General features: G+C 46.4%; 5 protein-coding genes across 9 annotated transcripts; 2 read left to right on the top strand and 3 right to left on the bottom strand.

Moving 5' to 3' along the window:
* Nucleotides 1-47: 47 nt before the first annotated feature.
* On the bottom strand, nucleotides 48-4,383 carry myoc (myocilin). The gene is made up of 5 exons (XM_061296499.1): nucleotides 3,847-4,383; nucleotides 2,271-2,336; nucleotides 2,126-2,200; nucleotides 1,430-1,641; nucleotides 48-1,291 (listed from the first exon to the last, which is right to left on the bottom strand). The coding sequence occupies exons 1-5, from the start codon at nucleotides 4,292-4,294 to the stop codon at nucleotides 707-709; spliced, it is 1,386 nt and encodes a 461-aa protein (XP_061152483.1). The 5' UTR covers nucleotides 4,295-4,383; the 3' UTR covers nucleotides 48-706.
* A 1,530-nt stretch (nucleotides 4,384-5,913) lies between these two features.
* vamp4 (vesicle-associated membrane protein 4) lies at nucleotides 5,914-9,545 on the bottom strand. Of its 3 annotated transcripts, XM_061296313.1 has the most exons (8): nucleotides 9,378-9,545; nucleotides 8,581-8,690; nucleotides 8,359-8,463; nucleotides 7,689-7,735; nucleotides 7,558-7,608; nucleotides 7,174-7,274; nucleotides 6,672-6,803; nucleotides 5,914-6,593 (listed from the first exon to the last, which is right to left on the bottom strand). In XM_061296313.1, the coding sequence occupies exons 2-8, from the start codon at nucleotides 8,581-8,583 to the stop codon at nucleotides 6,568-6,570; spliced, it is 465 nt and encodes a 154-aa protein (XP_061152297.1). In that variant the 5' UTR covers nucleotides 8,584-8,690; nucleotides 9,378-9,545; the 3' UTR covers nucleotides 5,914-6,567. The 3 variants fall into 3 exon arrangements, with proteins under 3 accessions (XP_061152297.1, XP_061152298.1, XP_061152299.1); XM_061296314.1 differs by lacking the exon at nucleotides 8,581-8,690 and having other exon boundaries at nucleotides 9,378-9,414; XM_061296315.1 differs by lacking the exon at nucleotides 8,581-8,690 and having other exon boundaries at nucleotides 8,355-8,463; nucleotides 9,378-9,404.
* Nucleotides 9,546-9,875: 330 nt separating this feature from the next.
* On the top strand, nucleotides 9,876-11,627 carry rangrf (RAN guanine nucleotide release factor). Of its 3 annotated transcripts, none has more exons than XR_009717797.1 (2): nucleotides 9,876-10,501; nucleotides 11,360-11,627. XR_009717797.1 is itself a non-coding variant. In XM_061296312.1 (1 exon), exon 1 carries the CDS (start codon nucleotides 9,876-9,878, stop codon nucleotides 10,446-10,448), a length of 573 nt encoding a protein of 190 aa, XP_061152296.1. In that variant the 3' UTR covers nucleotides 10,449-10,616. The 3 variants fall into 3 exon arrangements, 1 of the variants encoding a protein (XP_061152296.1); XR_009717798.1 differs by lacking the exon at nucleotides 11,360-11,627 and adding an exon at nucleotides 10,899-11,214; XM_061296312.1 differs by lacking the exon at nucleotides 11,360-11,627 and having other exon boundaries at nucleotides 9,876-10,616.
* A 133-nt stretch (nucleotides 11,628-11,760) lies between these two features.
* itpa (inosine triphosphatase (nucleoside triphosphate pyrophosphatase)) lies at nucleotides 11,761-13,422 on the bottom strand. Its single transcript, XM_061296311.1, has 8 exons — nucleotides 13,144-13,422; nucleotides 12,931-12,988; nucleotides 12,795-12,859; nucleotides 12,575-12,648; nucleotides 12,479-12,510; nucleotides 12,300-12,412; nucleotides 12,154-12,230; nucleotides 11,761-11,948 (listed from the first exon to the last, which is right to left on the bottom strand). The coding sequence occupies exons 1-8, from the start codon at nucleotides 13,204-13,206 to the stop codon at nucleotides 11,840-11,842; spliced, it is 591 nt and encodes a 196-aa protein (XP_061152295.1). The 5' UTR covers nucleotides 13,207-13,422; the 3' UTR covers nucleotides 11,761-11,839.
* A 21-nt stretch (nucleotides 13,423-13,443) lies between these two features.
* Nucleotides 13,444-16,876, top strand: mettl13 (methyltransferase 13, eEF1A lysine and N-terminal methyltransferase). The gene is made up of 9 exons (XM_061296305.1): nucleotides 13,444-13,811; nucleotides 14,043-14,315; nucleotides 14,385-14,859; nucleotides 15,031-15,230; nucleotides 15,296-15,485; nucleotides 15,577-15,726; nucleotides 15,813-16,025; nucleotides 16,089-16,220; nucleotides 16,349-16,876. The coding sequence occupies exons 1-9, from the start codon at nucleotides 13,659-13,661 to the stop codon at nucleotides 16,624-16,626; spliced, it is 2,064 nt and encodes a 687-aa protein (XP_061152289.1). The 5' UTR covers nucleotides 13,444-13,658; the 3' UTR covers nucleotides 16,627-16,876.
* Nucleotides 16,877-17,049: the final 173 nt, after the last annotated feature.

Here is a 17,049-nt window from a genome sequence, read left to right as displayed (position 1 = left end):
GGTGTGCGCTCACTGGTTAAGTTGATATCTTGGAAAAACACAAGTCATTTGAAACTTGTTTTGGGTGAGTTGCCCATTTGAAACCTTTTATTTCAAAAAGAACAATGTACATTAGTTGACTACAGTGTCCATGCAATATCATGTCAACTAGTCACACACTGTACATTTAATTATTTGTACACACGCGTCAATGAATCAATCATTTTATGCGGCAAGTGCACGCCAAAGCAGCAGGTGGGAAAACGTCAAACTTGGGTACAATATTTGTCTAACGTTCCTGTGGTGTATAGACACAAACCCAATCGGGTACAAAAATAATTATATCCGTCCTGGATACTGGTGCGCTGGGCCTGCTATTCCACAATTACTTTTTATTCGATCACAATGTAATTTTTTTACCTTTTAACTGGAATTATTTTTACATTTTTTGGGGTGCTATTTTTTTCTCCATATTCTTAAAATGTAAAAAATGAATAACTGTGAAATTACACACAAAATATGTCATTTGACAATGTAACTATACACTTTTGCAGTTTTAAGTCATTTAATTTCAAAGAAATGTAACAATTACACACAAAAAAATACAAATCCAAAGTTAAAACTTAAGTTATAACGTGTATGAAAAATAAAGTTGTGGTGGCCTTCTGTAGACTTTGAGGCAGCCTTAACAAAACTCTGAGTCTTTTCATGTTGTAGCTCGGGGCCCTTAGGCCTCAGCAGGGGGTCGCCCCAGTCGGAGGTCGTAGGAGACCATGTGGAAATTGTCCCAGGCGAAAAGCTTCTTCTGCGCGGGGTTGTAATCGATCATGCTGTTGTAGCGGTACTTGTTTGCGAAGGGAACCGCCAGGGACCGTCCGCGGCCGCTCTCTGTATCGAATACATAGTTGACGGTGGTGTTCGCTGCCCCGTAGCTCGCCACAGTGTAGAGGCGGCCGCACACGAGGAAGGCGTTGGCTACGCTGTTCTTGCGGATGTTGGTCTCCCAGCTCTTGGTCACCCGCAGGTCGTGCGGGTCAAGCCGGGATAGCACCACGGCGCCCTTGGCCTTGCTGGTGGAGTAGATTGCCCACAAGCCGCGCTCGTCCACCGCCAGGTCGATGTCTGTGTAGCCGCCCCAAGAGTACGGGAACTGACCGTGGAAGCCGGCGTGCGGCAGGTCGCGCCGGGCCGCCACGCTCTCCGACGCCAGGTCGAAACGGATCAAGGTTCGGCTGCGGCGACGCTGGTAGTACAGGGAGCCGCGGTACAGGACGGCGCCCGTGCCTTCCAGGGGCTCTGGTAGTAACACCACCTGGGTGACAAAAGGTCTTTAAAATAGGTCTCAAAACGAAGAACGTTAATTGCTGCTTTCAAGTCAAATCATTTGATTTGTTCAACCAAAAATAACCAACTTTTTTGGTTTAAGAAAACATTTCCAAAGAATAGCCACCTTGGTAGGAAAGCCCCTGGAGAGCTGCTCCATGTCTTCATACCCAAACAGCTGCCTGACGTCGGAGCCGACCGTATCGATTCGCCACACCATGGCCGGCCCGTACGGTGCCACCGCCTCGGGGTCCTGCATCCACACGCCGTATTTGCCCGCGATGCTGTCAGCCTTCCTGTGAGTGACTGGCTCCGACACGGACACCAGCACGCCGCAACCTGGACCACACAGGACCGAGGAAAATTTCAGGTCCAGTAAGTCAAGACTAACTTAACTGTATTTATCTTTCAGATGCAATGCCAGCTTGATGACCTAAGCCTGTGAGGAACTCAGGTGCTTTCCCGCCAGGTGCAGGATTTGGCAACACAACAACTTGCCTGTGTGGAGAGCACATGCAATGATCCCCCCCCCCCCCCCTGAAGAGACGGTGGACAGCTCTAAAAACAACAACACAAGTCCAGAGTAAGCCATGCTGCCGTGACGCTGCTATTCTGGACTCCAACGTGACCGGTTATTAATAACAGTGTCACCATGGGAGCTACTTTTTGGGGTTGTCATGTTAGAGGCCCAGACTTGACAACATCTCTTGACGTCATTGTATTTACTCGAAAGCTGCACACCGAACAAACTGACCTCATATGTCTTTTAGTGGCTCATTCCATTCACGCTATTCAAATTTGATGTCTATTGAGAGTCTCCAACCTGTGTATTCTTCAGGAGCCGGAACTTCGGTCACCTCAGCCTTGAGCTCCTGGAAGCCTTGCTGCCACACCGAGTCTGTCACATAAACACAGAGCCAGAGGTGTTAATGTGACGAATCCCGTGCTGGATTAGGGGACCACCTGACCTCTTAAACTCATGCTGTCCTCTGGTCTGTTGGGACGGGCCATCAGGTGGGACACAGGGCTCGAACCTGAACACACAAAACGTCAGTCAGGTTTTTTTTATTTAATGGCACGGACAAATCCAGGCCATTTGTAAACCGGTCGTTTGCGAGGGCGACAGCAGGGAATGCGACGACAGGAAGTGGACACTCTCTCGACGCATTCCCAGCTGCTGTGGAGACAGACAGTCGGAAGACGGCGTGACGCTGTGGCGGGGGGGGCTCGTGCTGGGTGACCCCGTTAAATCCCGAAGACATTTCTGGACTTTGAAATCCGGAGAAATAACCGAGATTTGATCAAATCCTTGACTTGCTTGTATTATTGCTTTTCAAGTTGAGAGAAAGTTCAAGGCATGCTGCGTGCAGTGGCACACAAACAACAAGGTTAAATGATGCAGAAATCCTTTTTAATGGCTTTCAGGTGGAGCCTGCTGATGATGATGGAGACATGCTGGCAAGAAATGCATGTGACATGGGAAATGTAAACGTTTGGAAAACAGAACAGGAAGAAAAAAAACCGAGGTGAATGGATCGTCATTCATCAGCACTGCAGGTAGGTAAACACATTCTAATCCCGTGTGTGTGTTTGTGTGTGTGGTCCAGATGGGCCTCCATCTTTGTTTATCATCCAGAGGGTTTTCATATCCCCCCCCCCCCCCTTCTCTGGTTAAGGTATTTATTTCCTCCCAAAGGATTTTTTTAAAAACATAATATTATTGTGTGCTTTTGTCTTAATAAAAAATACAAATTCCATGGGATGAATTGAAATTGCATCTCAAGGCTGATGCACACAAAGTCCAACTTCAGGAAATGGATTTATTCCTCACACATGGGGGGCTTGTGTGTGTTTGGGGGGGATCAGCAAACTAGCACGAGAGTAATAAAATGGGTGTTTGTGTGTGCATGTTTGTGTATATATATCTATATCTATCGTATACGTGTATATATATTGTGTACATACATACATACAACTGCCTTCCATAATTATTGCCAGTCCTGGTTAAGATGTGTTCTATAGCTTCAAATACCGAGAAGAAGAAAAAAACAAACTAAAACCCAACCTTTAATTCAAGTGCATTTATTCGGTAGAAAAAAAAATTACACATTTATAATATATATATATATATATATTTATTTTTTATTTTTTATTTTTATTTACATCAAATCATTTCTGCCACAAATTTCAGCACCCATGACGTTAATACTTCATACAAGCCCCTTGTGGTAGCAAAATAGCACCTAATGGTCATAAAATGTGGGAATACAGAAAGAGGGATCCTGGACTATTCCATTTTCCACCTGGGTCCTCTCCTCTTTAGCTCACTCCACAGGTTTTCAATGGGGTTGAGGTCTGGGGACTGAGCTGGCCATGGGAGGAGCTTGATTTCTACCATTTTCAGTATGCTGCAATAAAGATTAAATTCATTTTTTGACTCATCTTAACCAGGGCTGGCGATAATTATGTCAACCATATTTCGAGGGCACGGATTGACTGCATGGAGTGGGTGACATCTTGTGCAAATTCTGTTGTGCTTCTTACCTCCAGCAGGTCTCATCGGAGCACCGCCCGACACGGAGGGGGTCTGCGGCGGACACGGTCTGCTCCTCAGCCTCTCCGTCTCCCTCAGTATCTCCTCCGAGCGTCTCTGAAGCGAGCCCAGCTCCCTCTCCAGACGCTCCTTCTCTCCCTGGAGGAGGTTCCTCTCGCCCACCGCCCGGGTCAGGGCCTCCTGGAGTCGGGCATCCGGCGCGTTGCCTCCTCCGGTCAGCTTGGACACCAACGCCTCCAGCAGCGAAAGCCTGGCCTTGATGCCTTCAAACTCTGGACCTCCGGCCTGGGGGCAGCTGGTCTCGGTGGGGCTGGCTACGGTGAAGGTGTACTGGCATCGCCCGCTGCGGTCGTTGCCCCTCCAGAGGGCGGCTCGGTCCTGGGCGTCACTCTGTGAGGCCAGGAGCCCCAAGATGCACACGGAGAGCAGGAGGAACATGATGGAGGAATGATGAGTAAGTCTTCTTTTGCTTGTCTTTCTTGCGAGCAGGTCGCTTGCACTGATCTCTCCCGGTGCCGCTCGCAGATATTTATACGGTGAGCAGAAGAGGTGAAAAGGAGGGAGCGAAAGGGAGGGAGGGGAGCAAGGAAGATGGATTTACAGGAGGAGGTTTATGTTTTCACTCTTTCAGCACGGTTAGATTTTTAACCCAGCGCCGACCCGAAACAACAACAATCCTCCACTTTATTTCTAATGCCCACTGAGTGTTTGATTTAATAACCTGAGTGGAATTATTAAGACGTGGCCCGCACATTCCCAAAAAGTCGGGGCCTCATTGGATACGGTTACTGGAGTGTCACCTTTCGGGGGGGGGGGGGGGGGTTCACAAGTCCTAAGGTGGTAACAGCGCAAAATAGGGTCCCCTGGGTGTTCTTTCCATTCCTAAGCAATAAGAGTTGAGACAAGTATCAACATCGATCGGCATGTTTGCTGCCAACACTTAGTGTGGATCAATAAATGCGCTTAACAACAACAAATGATGCCCTGTCGGTTGCCAGGTGGCTTTTTTCAGCGTCATGCGATAGCTACGGTGATCCCGTTTATTTTCAGATGAGGAGCACGATGAAAGATTCGTTGCCGAGACCAAAAATTCAAATGGACCTCCGCAGCTTTCATTTGTTTATCCATGCATATAGATAATCTGGGTCGATTGAAGTGATTCACAATCCAGACAAAAAAGAAAAAGGGCTTTCCTTAAAAGTGTTCCCCCTCAAAGTCCAGAGTAACCCTAGAATTGTAAATATAAAATCAGGGAGTTTAAAAAAAAAAGTCTGTTTAGTCCAAATTGTAATGAATGACTAGTTATGAAATATCTCTCAGTTGTGGGAAGGGAATTTAGCGGGTTGTTTAAAAATATGAGCATTAAGTATTTAACCATGCTTGTTTTCACAAATCTTATCCAAAAGACTTAAAGTGTCTTTCATTGGAGATTTGTTGGCTTTATTTCCAGCTACTGAGATGCCCATATCGTTCCATATATCTTCTCCGTGCGTGTGTGTGTGTGTGTGTGTGTGTGTGTGTGTGTGTAATAGCGTTTGGCACTCTCTTCTTGTGTGTTTGATTTCCTTTCATGTGACTCACACAACCGCCACCATGCCCGGAATCTGAAGTCATCCCAAACACAGGACCAAAACAAGCTGTGCTGCCAATGTGGGCGGATTTAAAAAAAAAAAAAAGGTCCCAGCTCAGTCAGTATGAAAGCATTTCGTGTGCTTCATCAATCAATCCATGTTTTTTTGGACAGGCAGTGTGATTAAGTGAATGTTTTTAACAGTCCCAGACTTCATCTTTTTAAAATGTCAAATAAAAAAAGTCACGTGCCACAGTGGGACCCTGCTAGAACCATAATGAGGTCTGAGATATTTCTAACTGCTGCCAGAGCAATAAAATGTAAATGGGAGTTTTTAGAAGACAATTCAGGATGTCCCTCGTGACAATTTTTGCTCTCAGGTATTAGTATCTTCTTTATCTCCAGTCTTGTTCTTCCAAAGTCTTTCCCATCTTTATTTACAATGTCCTCCTGACGACTGGTTCAAACCAGATCAAACTGGAGAACGGACTTTTAATAGCACTTTTATTTCAGACGGAGTGAGGCGGTTAAGAGGGAAAGAATGAGGATTGGAATGCTTACAGGATCAATATGTACATCATGGAAAGAAAAGAAATGAAAGTGCAGTCAAATAAAATGTCTGGACCGTTTCACAGTTTTAAAAAGGACATTCAAAACGACTTAGAAAGACTACAGACAACATTCGTGGTTTTGCTTTCAACTGGCGAGAAGGATGCCGCTGACGCATTTTGACATTAGGGGGGCATCCCGAAAGCGTAGTGCCCGTTAAAAAATAAATAATTACAAATACGGTGGTTGGATTCAGTTCTGTACATACACTTGCGGCGTTGCAAAACGCACTCGCAGTCACTGGTTGGACAGAGAACGCTAACTTCCATTGAAGCGTGTGAAAGATGTCCTCCATTTTGGTTTCCTCGTGTGGCCTCGTTTAAATAGATTGGCAGGTTATGCAAACTGTACTACTCGGCCCCCAACAAACACTTTCTAAAACTCCAAAGCTTGGGATGAAGGCGGTCGGGTCGGGCCAACTTTTGTGAAGAGGGACAGGGGGGGGGGGGGGGGGAGCTTGTCTTCCGACTCCCGCAACTGGATTGTGTGATGAGATGAGAATGGAAAGGCCCGTCGCCCTCTTCCGCGGATACTAACGATACCGCAGAATCACCGGAACTGAAAAGGACAAGAGAACACAAAGATGATTCGCATCTCGGTAGATTCCGTTTGGTTTGATTCAGTGAGCTTACTCACCGATTATAATCAGCAGGAGCCCCACCACTACCAGAGCGATGATCATCTTCATCTTCATGTTCCGCCACATCATCCTCCTGTGCAGCTGTTTGGCTCGGCTGCTGAAGGCCGACGCGTTGTCCGATAGGCTCTCTGGAAAAACGAACAGAACGGGACACGTGAGCGCCGAGACACTGTTTGGACCTCGGACTGAGGTGACTCAGACTGCTGTTACGCAAGCTTCCAGAACACACGAAAAGTTGCCAATTTATTCACAATGGAGGAAAAACACATTTGCAGCCTACTACTTAACACTGTCATGCTCGCCCGCTGCCGAGGAGGACAAAATGTGTTGCACATGGTGTTGTTGCTTGCCCAGATGCAACAATCGCTTATTCATTCATGGCAACGATACGGAAAACCCATTTGGATCGGAAAAATCCTTTTCCCGAGCCCACCGAACTGAATCGAATTGACTATTTTCGCTAATTGCTGTGCGCAGGTATCACAGCTGAGGCCTCACCCGACTTGTCCTGCAGGTCGTCGAGACGCTCGCCCCTCTCGATCACCTTGGAGATGTTCTCCTGCATCACGTCGATCACCTCGTCCACCTGCGACTGCACGCTGAGCGCCAAAGAGAGTCATTGACGTCGGTGAATATCATTTTAAATTCATCTCACAAAGTAGCTTCCGCTAACGAACCAAGCTAAATTAGCTCCTCCCCTTTTCTGGGTAGCTTTCAATCACTTCTCCGTTCTCGCACAAGTTAGACAACAACGTGGCTCTGTTACACAACGCGCTAACTACCTGCAAGCCTCCGCTAAACACAACAAGTAGATTACGTCATACGCAGGCGCAGGCACGACACACCGATTTGCTTCGTGGGAAAGAATGCGCTTGGACTCACTGTTTGAGTTTGTCGTTCTGGCCTCCCAATCGGGGTCCCGTGGGGCCGCGCCTGGGAGACAGGCAGAAGGAAATCATTTTAAAAGTGGATGCCTACTCATGTCCGGCCTGTATACGCGGAAACAAACTGACAGAAAAAAGTCTTCCTCTTCATCAGAGTCTTCCTCGAGTAGGTTCCTCTGTGAAGACAAAACAGTCAGATTAGAATTTTTTTTTTTTTTAATGAGGTGCAACTACGTGGTCGGATTTACGATGATCTGCTCGCTGTCTCCACCTGAGCCAACATCAAAAGCACCGAGTCCGCGCCAACAAGGGAGCGGATCCAAAGCGTGAGCCTGGATCAGGTGGAGCAGACTAGAGTCTAAAAGAAGCAACGACACCAAACACTCCACGCTATTCGTGGAGATTCAACGTGGACGGCTGCATTAAATTCCTCACAGGAGGAGACTGAATCCCGCGCGTCTCGCTTTCCCATTGGACGGCGGGAGATCGCTGTTGCCAGGAGAGACGGCATCTCTCTTTTATTATCTAAATATGGCGCGTGCATTGACAGGATGTTCCGTGAGATTATGTGGAGTGTAGACTACATTTCCTGCAGGTGCTCTGGAATCACACAGACCCGAGGATGACGACCATTATGTAACCCGTGGTGAAGTATCCACAACAAACCAAAACAAGAGGTCAGACGGGGTGCTGGGTGTTGTGAGGTAACAACCTGAAGGCTGAACATTAAAAACTGGATGCATGATGACTCGTGAGTATAATTTAATGAATTAATTATGTGTTCAACATGCATACTCGCCCTCTCGCTGCGGATGGATCCCGTGACCTCATCGTCGTTGAGATGTCTCTTGAACTTGGGGGGCATGTTGTCGTCAAGCTGCTGATCCTCCCGATCGGGCTCCCTCTGCGCCATTAGGAGAAAGTCAACTCATTAGGTACAGCCTAGAAATTGATTTACAGGTTTAATGCAATTGTCACAAAACATTCTTGCTGTCTCCGGGGTCAAGCGTCAAACTTATACCATCGAGTCCAGTTCAGTTTTGAAACGGTTGCGCTCTCCGCGTCCGATTCTGGCACTGCCACTGGAAACTCAATGGGATGACGTTTCCAGTAAACACTCAAGAGAAGCTGCTACAGTGAAGGAAGAGAGAAAGGGGAATAGAAATAGCATGTTAGGAATGGAGAAAGGAAAAATCGTTAGTAGAAAGCAAGTGAAGTATTCCTGGGTTGAGGTTATCCAAACGCCCAGCTCAAGACCCAAAATAGCAATGGGTGACCCAGTATAAAAAGGACCCAGGTGGGACTCGATGTAGGGGCCACTTTGGGGCCTACACCTTCAGTTTGGAGAACCCTTAAACCAGGTTTTAATGTGAGGATGCTTGAAGACGAAGGAAGAGTAATGTTTAAGTGGATGTAAGGATGCAAAAGTGTATTACTGAAGAGGAAGGGGACAAGATGTCGCAAAGTAAAAAGTAAAAAAAAAGAAAGAAAAGCAGATATGAAAAGGCAGGTTTATCCAAAGGAAGGATGTAACGATTCATGAATAAGAGCCGAGTTTGTTTTCCTTCCTGTCACACATTATTTGTAAGATCTATCAAATAAACCCCAAATTTGATCCTTTTTATTTCCCCAATACTTGCCTTGTACTTTGGTAACAAAGCAAATGCGTTCAAGCGCCATGTAAAAGACAACCTTGCATATTAAAGGAGCTGTGTCACTGCTCGGTGCCATGTCGTAGCCTCCATGCGAAGCTACGGATGCTAACGCCACCGCCGCGGCCAACAGAAGAAGCAAAACCGACCTAGGAGGAGGACTCACGCTTTAGGGTGGCAGATTTCTAAGAGGTTTCATCAAATGATGTCCAAGAAATGGACCATTGTGGATGTTAGCCGATCTTCCGTTGCTATCGCCCCCTCTGCTTTGTGATAGCTTGACACTGATCAGCTGACCGGGAAGTTACTCGTTAAGCCGCACCCACTCTCCACAAAATATACAATACAGGGGCTGTAATACAGTAAGTTTTACTGATATTTATAAAGAAACGAGAAAACGTGTCTGTTTTATAGAAAAGACAATGCTTTACATTTAGTCATCGTAAAGAAAGCCAGGTTGCAATGGCTTGTCTACACCTCGCCTGTAGATGGCAGCACTCAGTTTATTAAGCGCCCGTAAAAACGAAGAAGAAATACGACACCCGGAAGTACGTTTTTTAAAAATGGCGTCAATGTACTTTCGCCACGTTTTGTGACTAAAGTTAAGTGTGTTTATTTACAGATCAGGCCAAGGCTGTTTTCGTTGTGAAAGTCAGCTGTTGACATGCAGCGCGTCAACGAGCCTCATCCACTGTTCGGAGGCGCTCTGTCGGCCGTCCTTCCACATAGCGCCGCGGACGTGAGCGAGATGCGGGAGATCCCGGACAACCAGGAGGCGTTCGTCCACACCCGAACCGACCAGAGTCTCATCGTGGAGCTGGTTGAGTACCAAGACCACGTCGCGGACCATGACGCGGCCCGGCACCACTTTGAGGACATCGCGGGTAACAACGCAGCCTCGCAGCCCGACGCGCAGCAGGTGACGGACGTGGTCGCCTTGCCCAAATCGTCACTCTCCCTGTCGGCGTGCAGCTCCGCTTGGGTGCTGACGGGAATCCAAAGCGTGTCAAAGTATAATGAGACTGCGAGGAACCGGGTGAAGCTTCATCTTGGCGTGTTCCGGCTGCCGCAGTTCGGCACCGACGTGCTGGTGACGTTCAACGACCCGCAGATCATCTGCCCCGATAGTAGTAGCATTCCCGCGGCTGTGGGACCCGGCGTAGAGCCGTGGACTGTGGAGAACTTCCAGGAACTACTACAATCCCTGACGCTGCATAACCCAGGACTGTTTGGCTAAAAAGTTTGGGTCTAGAAACTTATGGACCGCGAGAGCATTTCAAGCAAGTCAAGGTAATATTTGTAAGACATCATACAACAAATCAGGAAGGACGCATCACATGGTCAAAAAAATAAGTGTGTTTCTATACATGCAAAATTAAAATAAATGCGATAAAGTCAAACGCCAGATTTTCCATGGTGCAGGTTGACTTCCATGTGATTATAGTAAAAGTCAGGTCCGGTCACACAGTCTTCACTTGATTAACTGCACAGTCACCAAGTAAGAATGTCCCCATCACTTTGAAAGGAACAAAACAACAGGTTTATTTCCCTCCCCTTCTGTTCAAAACATTTATGGAAGGTTATTAATATACCGCTTTTGGAACAAAAACAGAGCGTCAGACATTTGGTATGCAGCACAAAGCTCTCTTTTTATACTCCTGTGGCTTCTTGTTAATTTTTTTTAAAGGAGCGTCTCGAGACTTTCATGTGAGTCAGGTGCACTTGGCCGCCCCTCTGGAAGCCTCATCAAAACCTCATCCTCTTGCGCAATCGTGACCGACTGAGACTTGATGAAGTCACACAGCCTTTTTTCCTGTTTTTCATCTTAGGCTCAAAAAAGCATAACTCGCTCTGGACTCACATTGTGCATGTTATTAGCACAAGATTTAAAATTTGAAAAATAATGCATAATATCTACCTTCGAATGTTAATTTAAACATCACAAATATTTATTTACTGAACCTGGAACATTATTTCTTGCAGGATAAAATTGATTAGCATCAGATTGGTTTTAATCAATGTGAAAGCACATGACTGTGTTTGAGCCCCACGTGCACCGCTGGTGCTGCACGTGGACCGCTCCAGTCTCATTTGGACTTCCTGTGACTCAATGGGTCATTCAATATCCAAATTCCCATGTTATTGCAGTTCAGTTTGGGCTGCAGACCCCAGCCGGCACCATCCAGCCTGAACAATCATCATCGTCCCTGGGCTGTAATCTGCTGCTCTCATCAGGCCTCTGGAGCTTCTCTTGTGTGATTTATGCTCCTTTAAGGTTGCATCTTTTGTGCTTGGAACTTGCATTGCAACCGGAAAGTATTCAAAATGATGCCTGTTAGTACAATGTTGTGTGCATAATTTTGAGGATTCTGTTGCAACATCAACTGTGGGAAAAGCAAAGCTCTTTGAATGGTTACTTGCCAGGTTACTTCTTGATGAGCCACTGAGGAACAATGAAACAGCTCTTATTCACTCGTTGAAAAATTTGCATAGTTTCTGCATGATGTAACACCCCCCCCCCCCCTCAAAATAAGACATGTTAAAAAAAATGAGAGGAAAACATTTATTAGGAGCAAATGACTGGAAGCACTGTTGTAGAATCAACTCAACTGCAACAACACGGGCCACTCAATCATCTGTCTTCTTGGCGTGTGGCGAAAAGTGCTCCGACAAAGCCGCTAGCGCTCGGTATCGGTGAGAAATGGAGTTCTTGACTGTTTTAGGCAACTCTGCGTAGCTGGAAACATGGAAAGGATGATATTGTGGGAAATTGACAATTTTGTAAAAAAAAAAAAAAAAAAAAATCTTTCATGTCAAAGCATTTTTTTTCCCCCTCCAAATTAGCACTGCTATCAATACACTAATAGAACTAACTCTACAGTGCTGGACCACAGTTGATCTCTGGCGCCCCCATTTGGTAGGAACATAACATAAGCCCTTACGTTTTGTCATAACCTTCTGGCTGGAAACATGGGTCCCATCCAAAGTCTCGAGGTCCCCTTGGTTCCACGATGTGGCCCTAGAAAAAATACAAATGACATCACATGAGACAAGCATTAAAAGGTGACAGAAGAGAGATGAGCTAGACCTGTGTTATCCCTCTGAACAGCTGCACCGGCTCATCTTTTCCGGACGTAAACGCAAACGTGCAGAGGGCCCATGCGGATTTATCCTCAAAGCCGGCGAGAAGTTTGTACAAGCCTTTGAAATGAACACACGATGAGAGGTTTGCTATCAAATAATATTACCAACATGACTATTCCTCACCTTCTGGCTCGAGTTTATCCAGGAACCACTTTCTGGAAAACAAGTTCAAATTGCATCATGATTGAAATGTTAAAATATAATGTATATAAGACTAACATGTAAGGGCCTGGCAAGCCTCCCAATGCTTTGAAACACAAACAGGTGTCCTCCACGATGACCGGACCCTCAATCTGAACAAAAACAACACAATAGGTTTTCAGAACAACAATGCAGGCAAAATTGACTAAAATGCATTGATGCTTGCATCCAAATTTGGGTTACGAGAATAATTAAGATGCGCCTCCATCGAGTCTATCATAGTAGTGAGTCATTGTACCTGTTTTGCAGCCTCCTTGCACTTCTGTATGGAAATCTCATCTGGCTCTCCTTGGTATTCAGGTACTACATGGAGAGTGATGCACATGATAAATAAATCATATTCTTTCAGATTTAGCATAAAAAAATGTACTTACAGTCAATTTTCTTCGAGATAAGTTTGTATGGAAACGTGTCGCCAAGAATTTGAATTACCTGTAAATGAAATAATTGCCAATTGATTAGTATGGCTTGGCTGCACCACCGCAAACAACCAGCAGGTGTCTCTGGTGTGCAAGGAGCTCCGAATTTATTCAAATTATGTCTTTATGGGCGCCTACGTGTCGTTAATTAGATCAATCTAAACTTACTTCTTCAAGTTTCTTCGCGTTGCCAGTAACAAACACCACGCTACGTCCAGCCGGCACCGCCATGTTGCTACATCAGATGCTTCTTCTTCTTCGTCTTTGTTTTCTTCTTCGATGTTTTATTGACCGGGTGGACAATTTGAAACAGAATATGGATCAGGTGTTGTGGTTTAACAATACATAATTATCTTAAAAATACGTATTATAATTAGAACCCCAAGTCGTGTTTTCTTGTTTATTATTATAGACTACAAAAGAATATTAAACCAAAAATAATTTGGTCTGGTTTTAGTTTCACACGGAGTACCGACGGCAAGCACTGAGCAACAACCAATAGAAAGCAGCTAGTCAAAGATTGACCAATCAGTGAGAGCGCTTGAAATAGACTATCCAATCAGATAGCCGTACGTCCTGTAATGCAGTCCGAGCTAAACATTGCCATGAGGCCGGCACGGGAATCGGGTTACCAGATTTTTTTGCACAATATTAAAAAAATAAATAAAGATAAAATATAGAAAATGAGTTTATTACCTCGAACTGCCGAGGAATTCAGCTCTGCTGAGTACTGGGAAAGATTTTTTAAGAAACGTGGAGAGAAGTCATTCGAGTGGTATGGAGACTACAACAAACTATGTGGCGTGTTGCACAAGTACATCAAAATGCAGGACAAGGTAAACAAATCCTCAGTATACACTTCTGTCTAGGTCTTCATTTGATTTGAACAAACCCCGATAAGAACAAGCCATTTAAATGACAGCTAGCACGAAAACTGTACTTGTAAGCTATGCCTATTATATTGATTTTCAAACTTGATTATAATTCACACTGTGAGAAAACAGTTTGTAAACGTTTCTTCTTGAATGGTACAGTCTTAACAATAGTTGTCACATTTTCTATTTGAGGTACTGGTGGTGGGCTGTGGAACCTCTGAATTGAGCGAGCAGCTTCACGATGTGGGCTACAAGTACCTGACCAACATTGACATCAGCGAGACCGTGGTGTCCCACATGAACCAACGCAATGCCGAGCGGAGGCCTGACTTGAAATTCCAGCAGGTGGACGCTACCCAGATGCCATACCAGGATGCGTGTTACCAGGCAGCTCTGGACAAAGGCACCCTGGATGCAATGGCTTCAGAGGAAGGAGGACAGCTGGCGAGGAATATGCTCACTGAGGTACAACTGGAATTACCCCGAAGTAACTTTCAGGCGTAGCATCAGGATACGTTATGCGTGTCTTTGCAGGTGGGTCGTGTGCTCAGTGTTGGCGGAAGGTACGTGTGTATCACGCTGGCCCAGGAAAGTGTGATCCGCCTGGCCGTGGAGCATTTTGTCCAACTGGGCTGGGCAGTGAGGCTTCACTGCCTTCAAGAAGAAACCAGCGCCGAAGAGGACGGCGACTCCTTCGTTCTGCCCGTTTTCATCCTGATCTGCACCAAATTCCGCCAGCCCATGCCCACGCCCATTCTGGAGTTTTGCCTCGGCGAAGACGGCACCCCGAATCGTCTAGCGCTGGCGGCCGACTTGCTGGCGACCGTGCGAGAGCGCCAGGCTTATTCTGTCCTGAGGAAAAGGCTACGCACGCGCACGGATGTCGACGCCGGCGCGTCGCTCACGCTTTGCCACGCAAAGACCGGCTTGCCCAGATACACTCTCACCGTGCAGGATTCACCCCCGACCGCTAAGGTGCCAAGGTTCAACCAGTTTGCCATTTTCATTGGTGAGCCTTTTTGTTTGTGTGTTGTAAGTCACAACATTAGGTACACCAACACAATCTCAGAGTTGCAAATGTTTGTAAGTAGTATTAAAAAGTGTTGCTATAGGCTAGCGGGACCGTGATGAAGGTATCTTGATGTTTGCCATCTTTCTTGAACCTCCTTGTCTCTTGCAGTGCCCCAAGGCAGCGAGACGGCGTGGCTCTACAGCTCCAGTGAAGGCCGGCGGCAACTGGCAGCCAGCGCCAACTTCCGCCGCCTGGTTATCGTCGCCATGCATAGGAATCAAGAGTACGCCGACATGCAGGCGGTCCAATCGGAACTCTCGCCCATGGTGATGGACCTGGCCCCGCCGGGAATGCCGGATAATCAGCAGGTGGGTACTGAGAATTGGAAAACTAGTTTGGATTTGTTAACCAGATGTTTTTCGTTTGAACTCAGGTCCCGTTTCTGTCGGTGGGCGGCGACTTGGGTTGGCGGGAGGAGGTGAGCAGGGGTGTGAGCGAGCACAGCGGCGAATACTGCGTGGAGAACGTCAGGGGGGAGGATGGCGAGCTGTACCGCAGATTGGTGTTCCTGTCCAACGCGGCTCTGGTGCAGTCCGAAAGTCGTCTCGTCTCCTCTAATAGCAGTCAGTTGATTCATTTTGCGTGTTACCTTTGAGGTTCAAAAGTTCATAAGTTTCAAATTCAAAACCAACTCATAAGTTTCTGTTCCTACAGCATCGAGTCACAAGAAGAAGAACAAAAAGAAAACCAAGCAGCCATCATCGACTTCCCTGTCAGTGCACAGCGGCTTCCTCTGCTGTGCCCACCACGAAGTCATGGTGGCGGGTCTTGCCATGCTGGGCATAGGCAAGGAAAAAAACAAAGGTGAGGTGGCATATGCATTTTCACTGTGCTCAATTTCCTTTCCTAGCTTGACTTGTCTAATGCCCATTAACCTTTTTCTCTCGAAGATGTCCCCGTGTCAGTGCTAGTGGTTGGACTCGGAGGAGGAGGCTTGCCGCAGTTTTTGCGAGACTTTGTGCCCGGTGTGTCAGTGGAGGTGGTGGAACTGGACCCTGTGGTGCTGGAGGTGGCCAAAGAGTGGTTCCACTTTCGACCGGACGATCAACTGACCGTCACGCTCGGGGACGGCCTTCAACGTATCCGTGCCCTGGAGGAAGAAGGTAGGGGGACGCAGCTGACGTAAAGTCCCACAACAAAATTGCTCATACTCGTTTTGTTTCCAGGTGGTCCTTTGTTTGACGCCATCATGTTCGATGTGGACAATAAAGACAGCACGGTGGGTATGAGCTGTCCCCCTGCTGCCTTTGTGGAAAATTCCATCCTGCACAAAGTCAGCAGCCTACTGACCCCTCAAGGTATTGTGTAATAGTGACCTTTCAATTGTTTGTTGTTGGTACCCAGTGACTTCTGCTATGACAAATAATAACTAGCTTAATTGTTTAATAGTAAACATTTTCTATCAATCTTTTCTTTGGCTTTTTAGGAATTTTCATACTCAATCTGGTGTGCCGCGACTCCGCCTTGAGGAAAGACGTGCTGGAGCGCGTAAGCGGCGTGTTTCCCGCGATCCTCTCACGAAAGATCGACGGGGAGGTGAATGAGGTGCTCCTCTGTCGCAGAGAAGGCAAAGGCAAAAGCGAAAGCGTCCTGCCCTCGCTAACCCAAGCGGGTCGCGATCTGCAGAGAGCCCTGCGCTCCGGTGTGACCCACAGCCCGAAAATAGACATCGCCGAGTTGTTGAAAGATATGAAGGTGGCGTGAGGGTGAATGGGACAAAATGTTAAAAGCAAATAAGAAATATTAATATTTTTGTTGTTCGGAGCGGTGAGGACTGAAATAGTATGTACAAAAAAATTACATTTTATTTTATTGTTTATTTAAAAAAATAAGGGGAAAAAGAATTTAATCCATTTTGGAATACGGCTAATGTGGGAAAAGAGAAGTGCTGTGTCTGTGAATACTTTTTTTTTTGTGCTTGTACTATCGCAAAGTAAAGCAGCAGTGCATTTTATATATTCTGAATGTGTTTTATCTTGTTTATAGTCTGCATTATTTCACCCTTAATTTTAGCAACCAGGGATTCCATTTCACTCCCCTCAGGGTGCACTCTTGTGCCCCGCACACACCTCACTGCCTTGGAATGAGGAAGCGTTATATGCAGTAGAAGTGAAATTGACTCCCCAC

The sequence above is a fragment of the Syngnathus typhle genome, linkage group LG14 (genome assembly GCF_033458585.1).
Source record: "Syngnathus typhle isolate RoL2023-S1 ecotype Sweden linkage group LG14, RoL_Styp_1.0, whole genome shotgun sequence".
Taxonomy (NCBI): Eukaryota; Metazoa; Chordata; class Actinopteri; order Syngnathiformes; family Syngnathidae; genus Syngnathus; species Syngnathus typhle.
The sequence above is the reverse complement of the archived record's forward strand: the minus strand, read 5'-3'. Positions and strand labels throughout refer to the sequence as shown.

Coding starts and splice junctions, on each gene's coding strand:
- myoc (XM_061296499.1), bottom strand. CDS start 4,294: ATGTTCCTCCTGCTCTCCGTGTGCATCTTGGGGCTCCTGGCCTCACAG. Junction 2,201..2,270: donor GGACAGCATGAGTTTAAGAG/GTCAGGTGGTCC, acceptor TTTATGTGACAG/ACTCGGTGTGGCAGCAAGGC. Junction 1,292..1,429: donor CCAGGGGCTTTCCTACCAAG/GTGGCTATTCTT, acceptor TTTGTCACCCAG/GTGGTGTTACTACCAGAGCC.
- vamp4 (XM_061296313.1), bottom strand. Junction 7,609..7,688: donor GAAGAGGAAGACTTTTTTCT/GTCAGTTTGTTT, acceptor CCTGTCTCCCAG/GCGCGGCCCCACGGGACCCC. Junction 6,594..6,671: donor GCTCCTGCTGATTATAATCG/GTGAGTAAGCTC, acceptor TGTCCTTTTCAG/TTCCGGTGATTCTGCGGTAT.
- rangrf (XM_061296312.1), top strand. CDS start 9,876: ATGCAGCGCGTCAACGAGCCTCATCCACTGTTCGGAGGCGCTCTGTCG.
- itpa (XM_061296311.1), bottom strand. CDS start 13,206: ATGGCGGTGCCGGCTGGACGTAGCGTGGTGTTTGTTACTGGCAACGCG. Junction 12,989..13,143: donor ACGCGAAGAAACTTGAAGAA/GTAAGTTTAGAT, acceptor TTTCATTTACAG/GTAATTCAAATTCTTGGCGA. Junction 12,413..12,478: donor GGATAAACTCGAGCCAGAAG/GTGAGGAATAGT, acceptor TTCATTTCAAAG/GCTTGTACAAACTTCTCGCC.
- mettl13 (XM_061296305.1), top strand. CDS start 13,659: ATGAGTTTATTACCTCGAACTGCCGAGGAATTCAGCTCTGCTGAGTAC. Junction 14,860..15,030: donor CCAGTTTGCCATTTTCATTG/GTGAGCCTTTTT, acceptor TGTCTCTTGCAG/TGCCCCAAGGCAGCGAGACG. Junction 16,221..16,348: donor CAGCCTACTGACCCCTCAAG/GTATTGTGTAAT, acceptor TTGGCTTTTTAG/GAATTTTCATACTCAATCTG.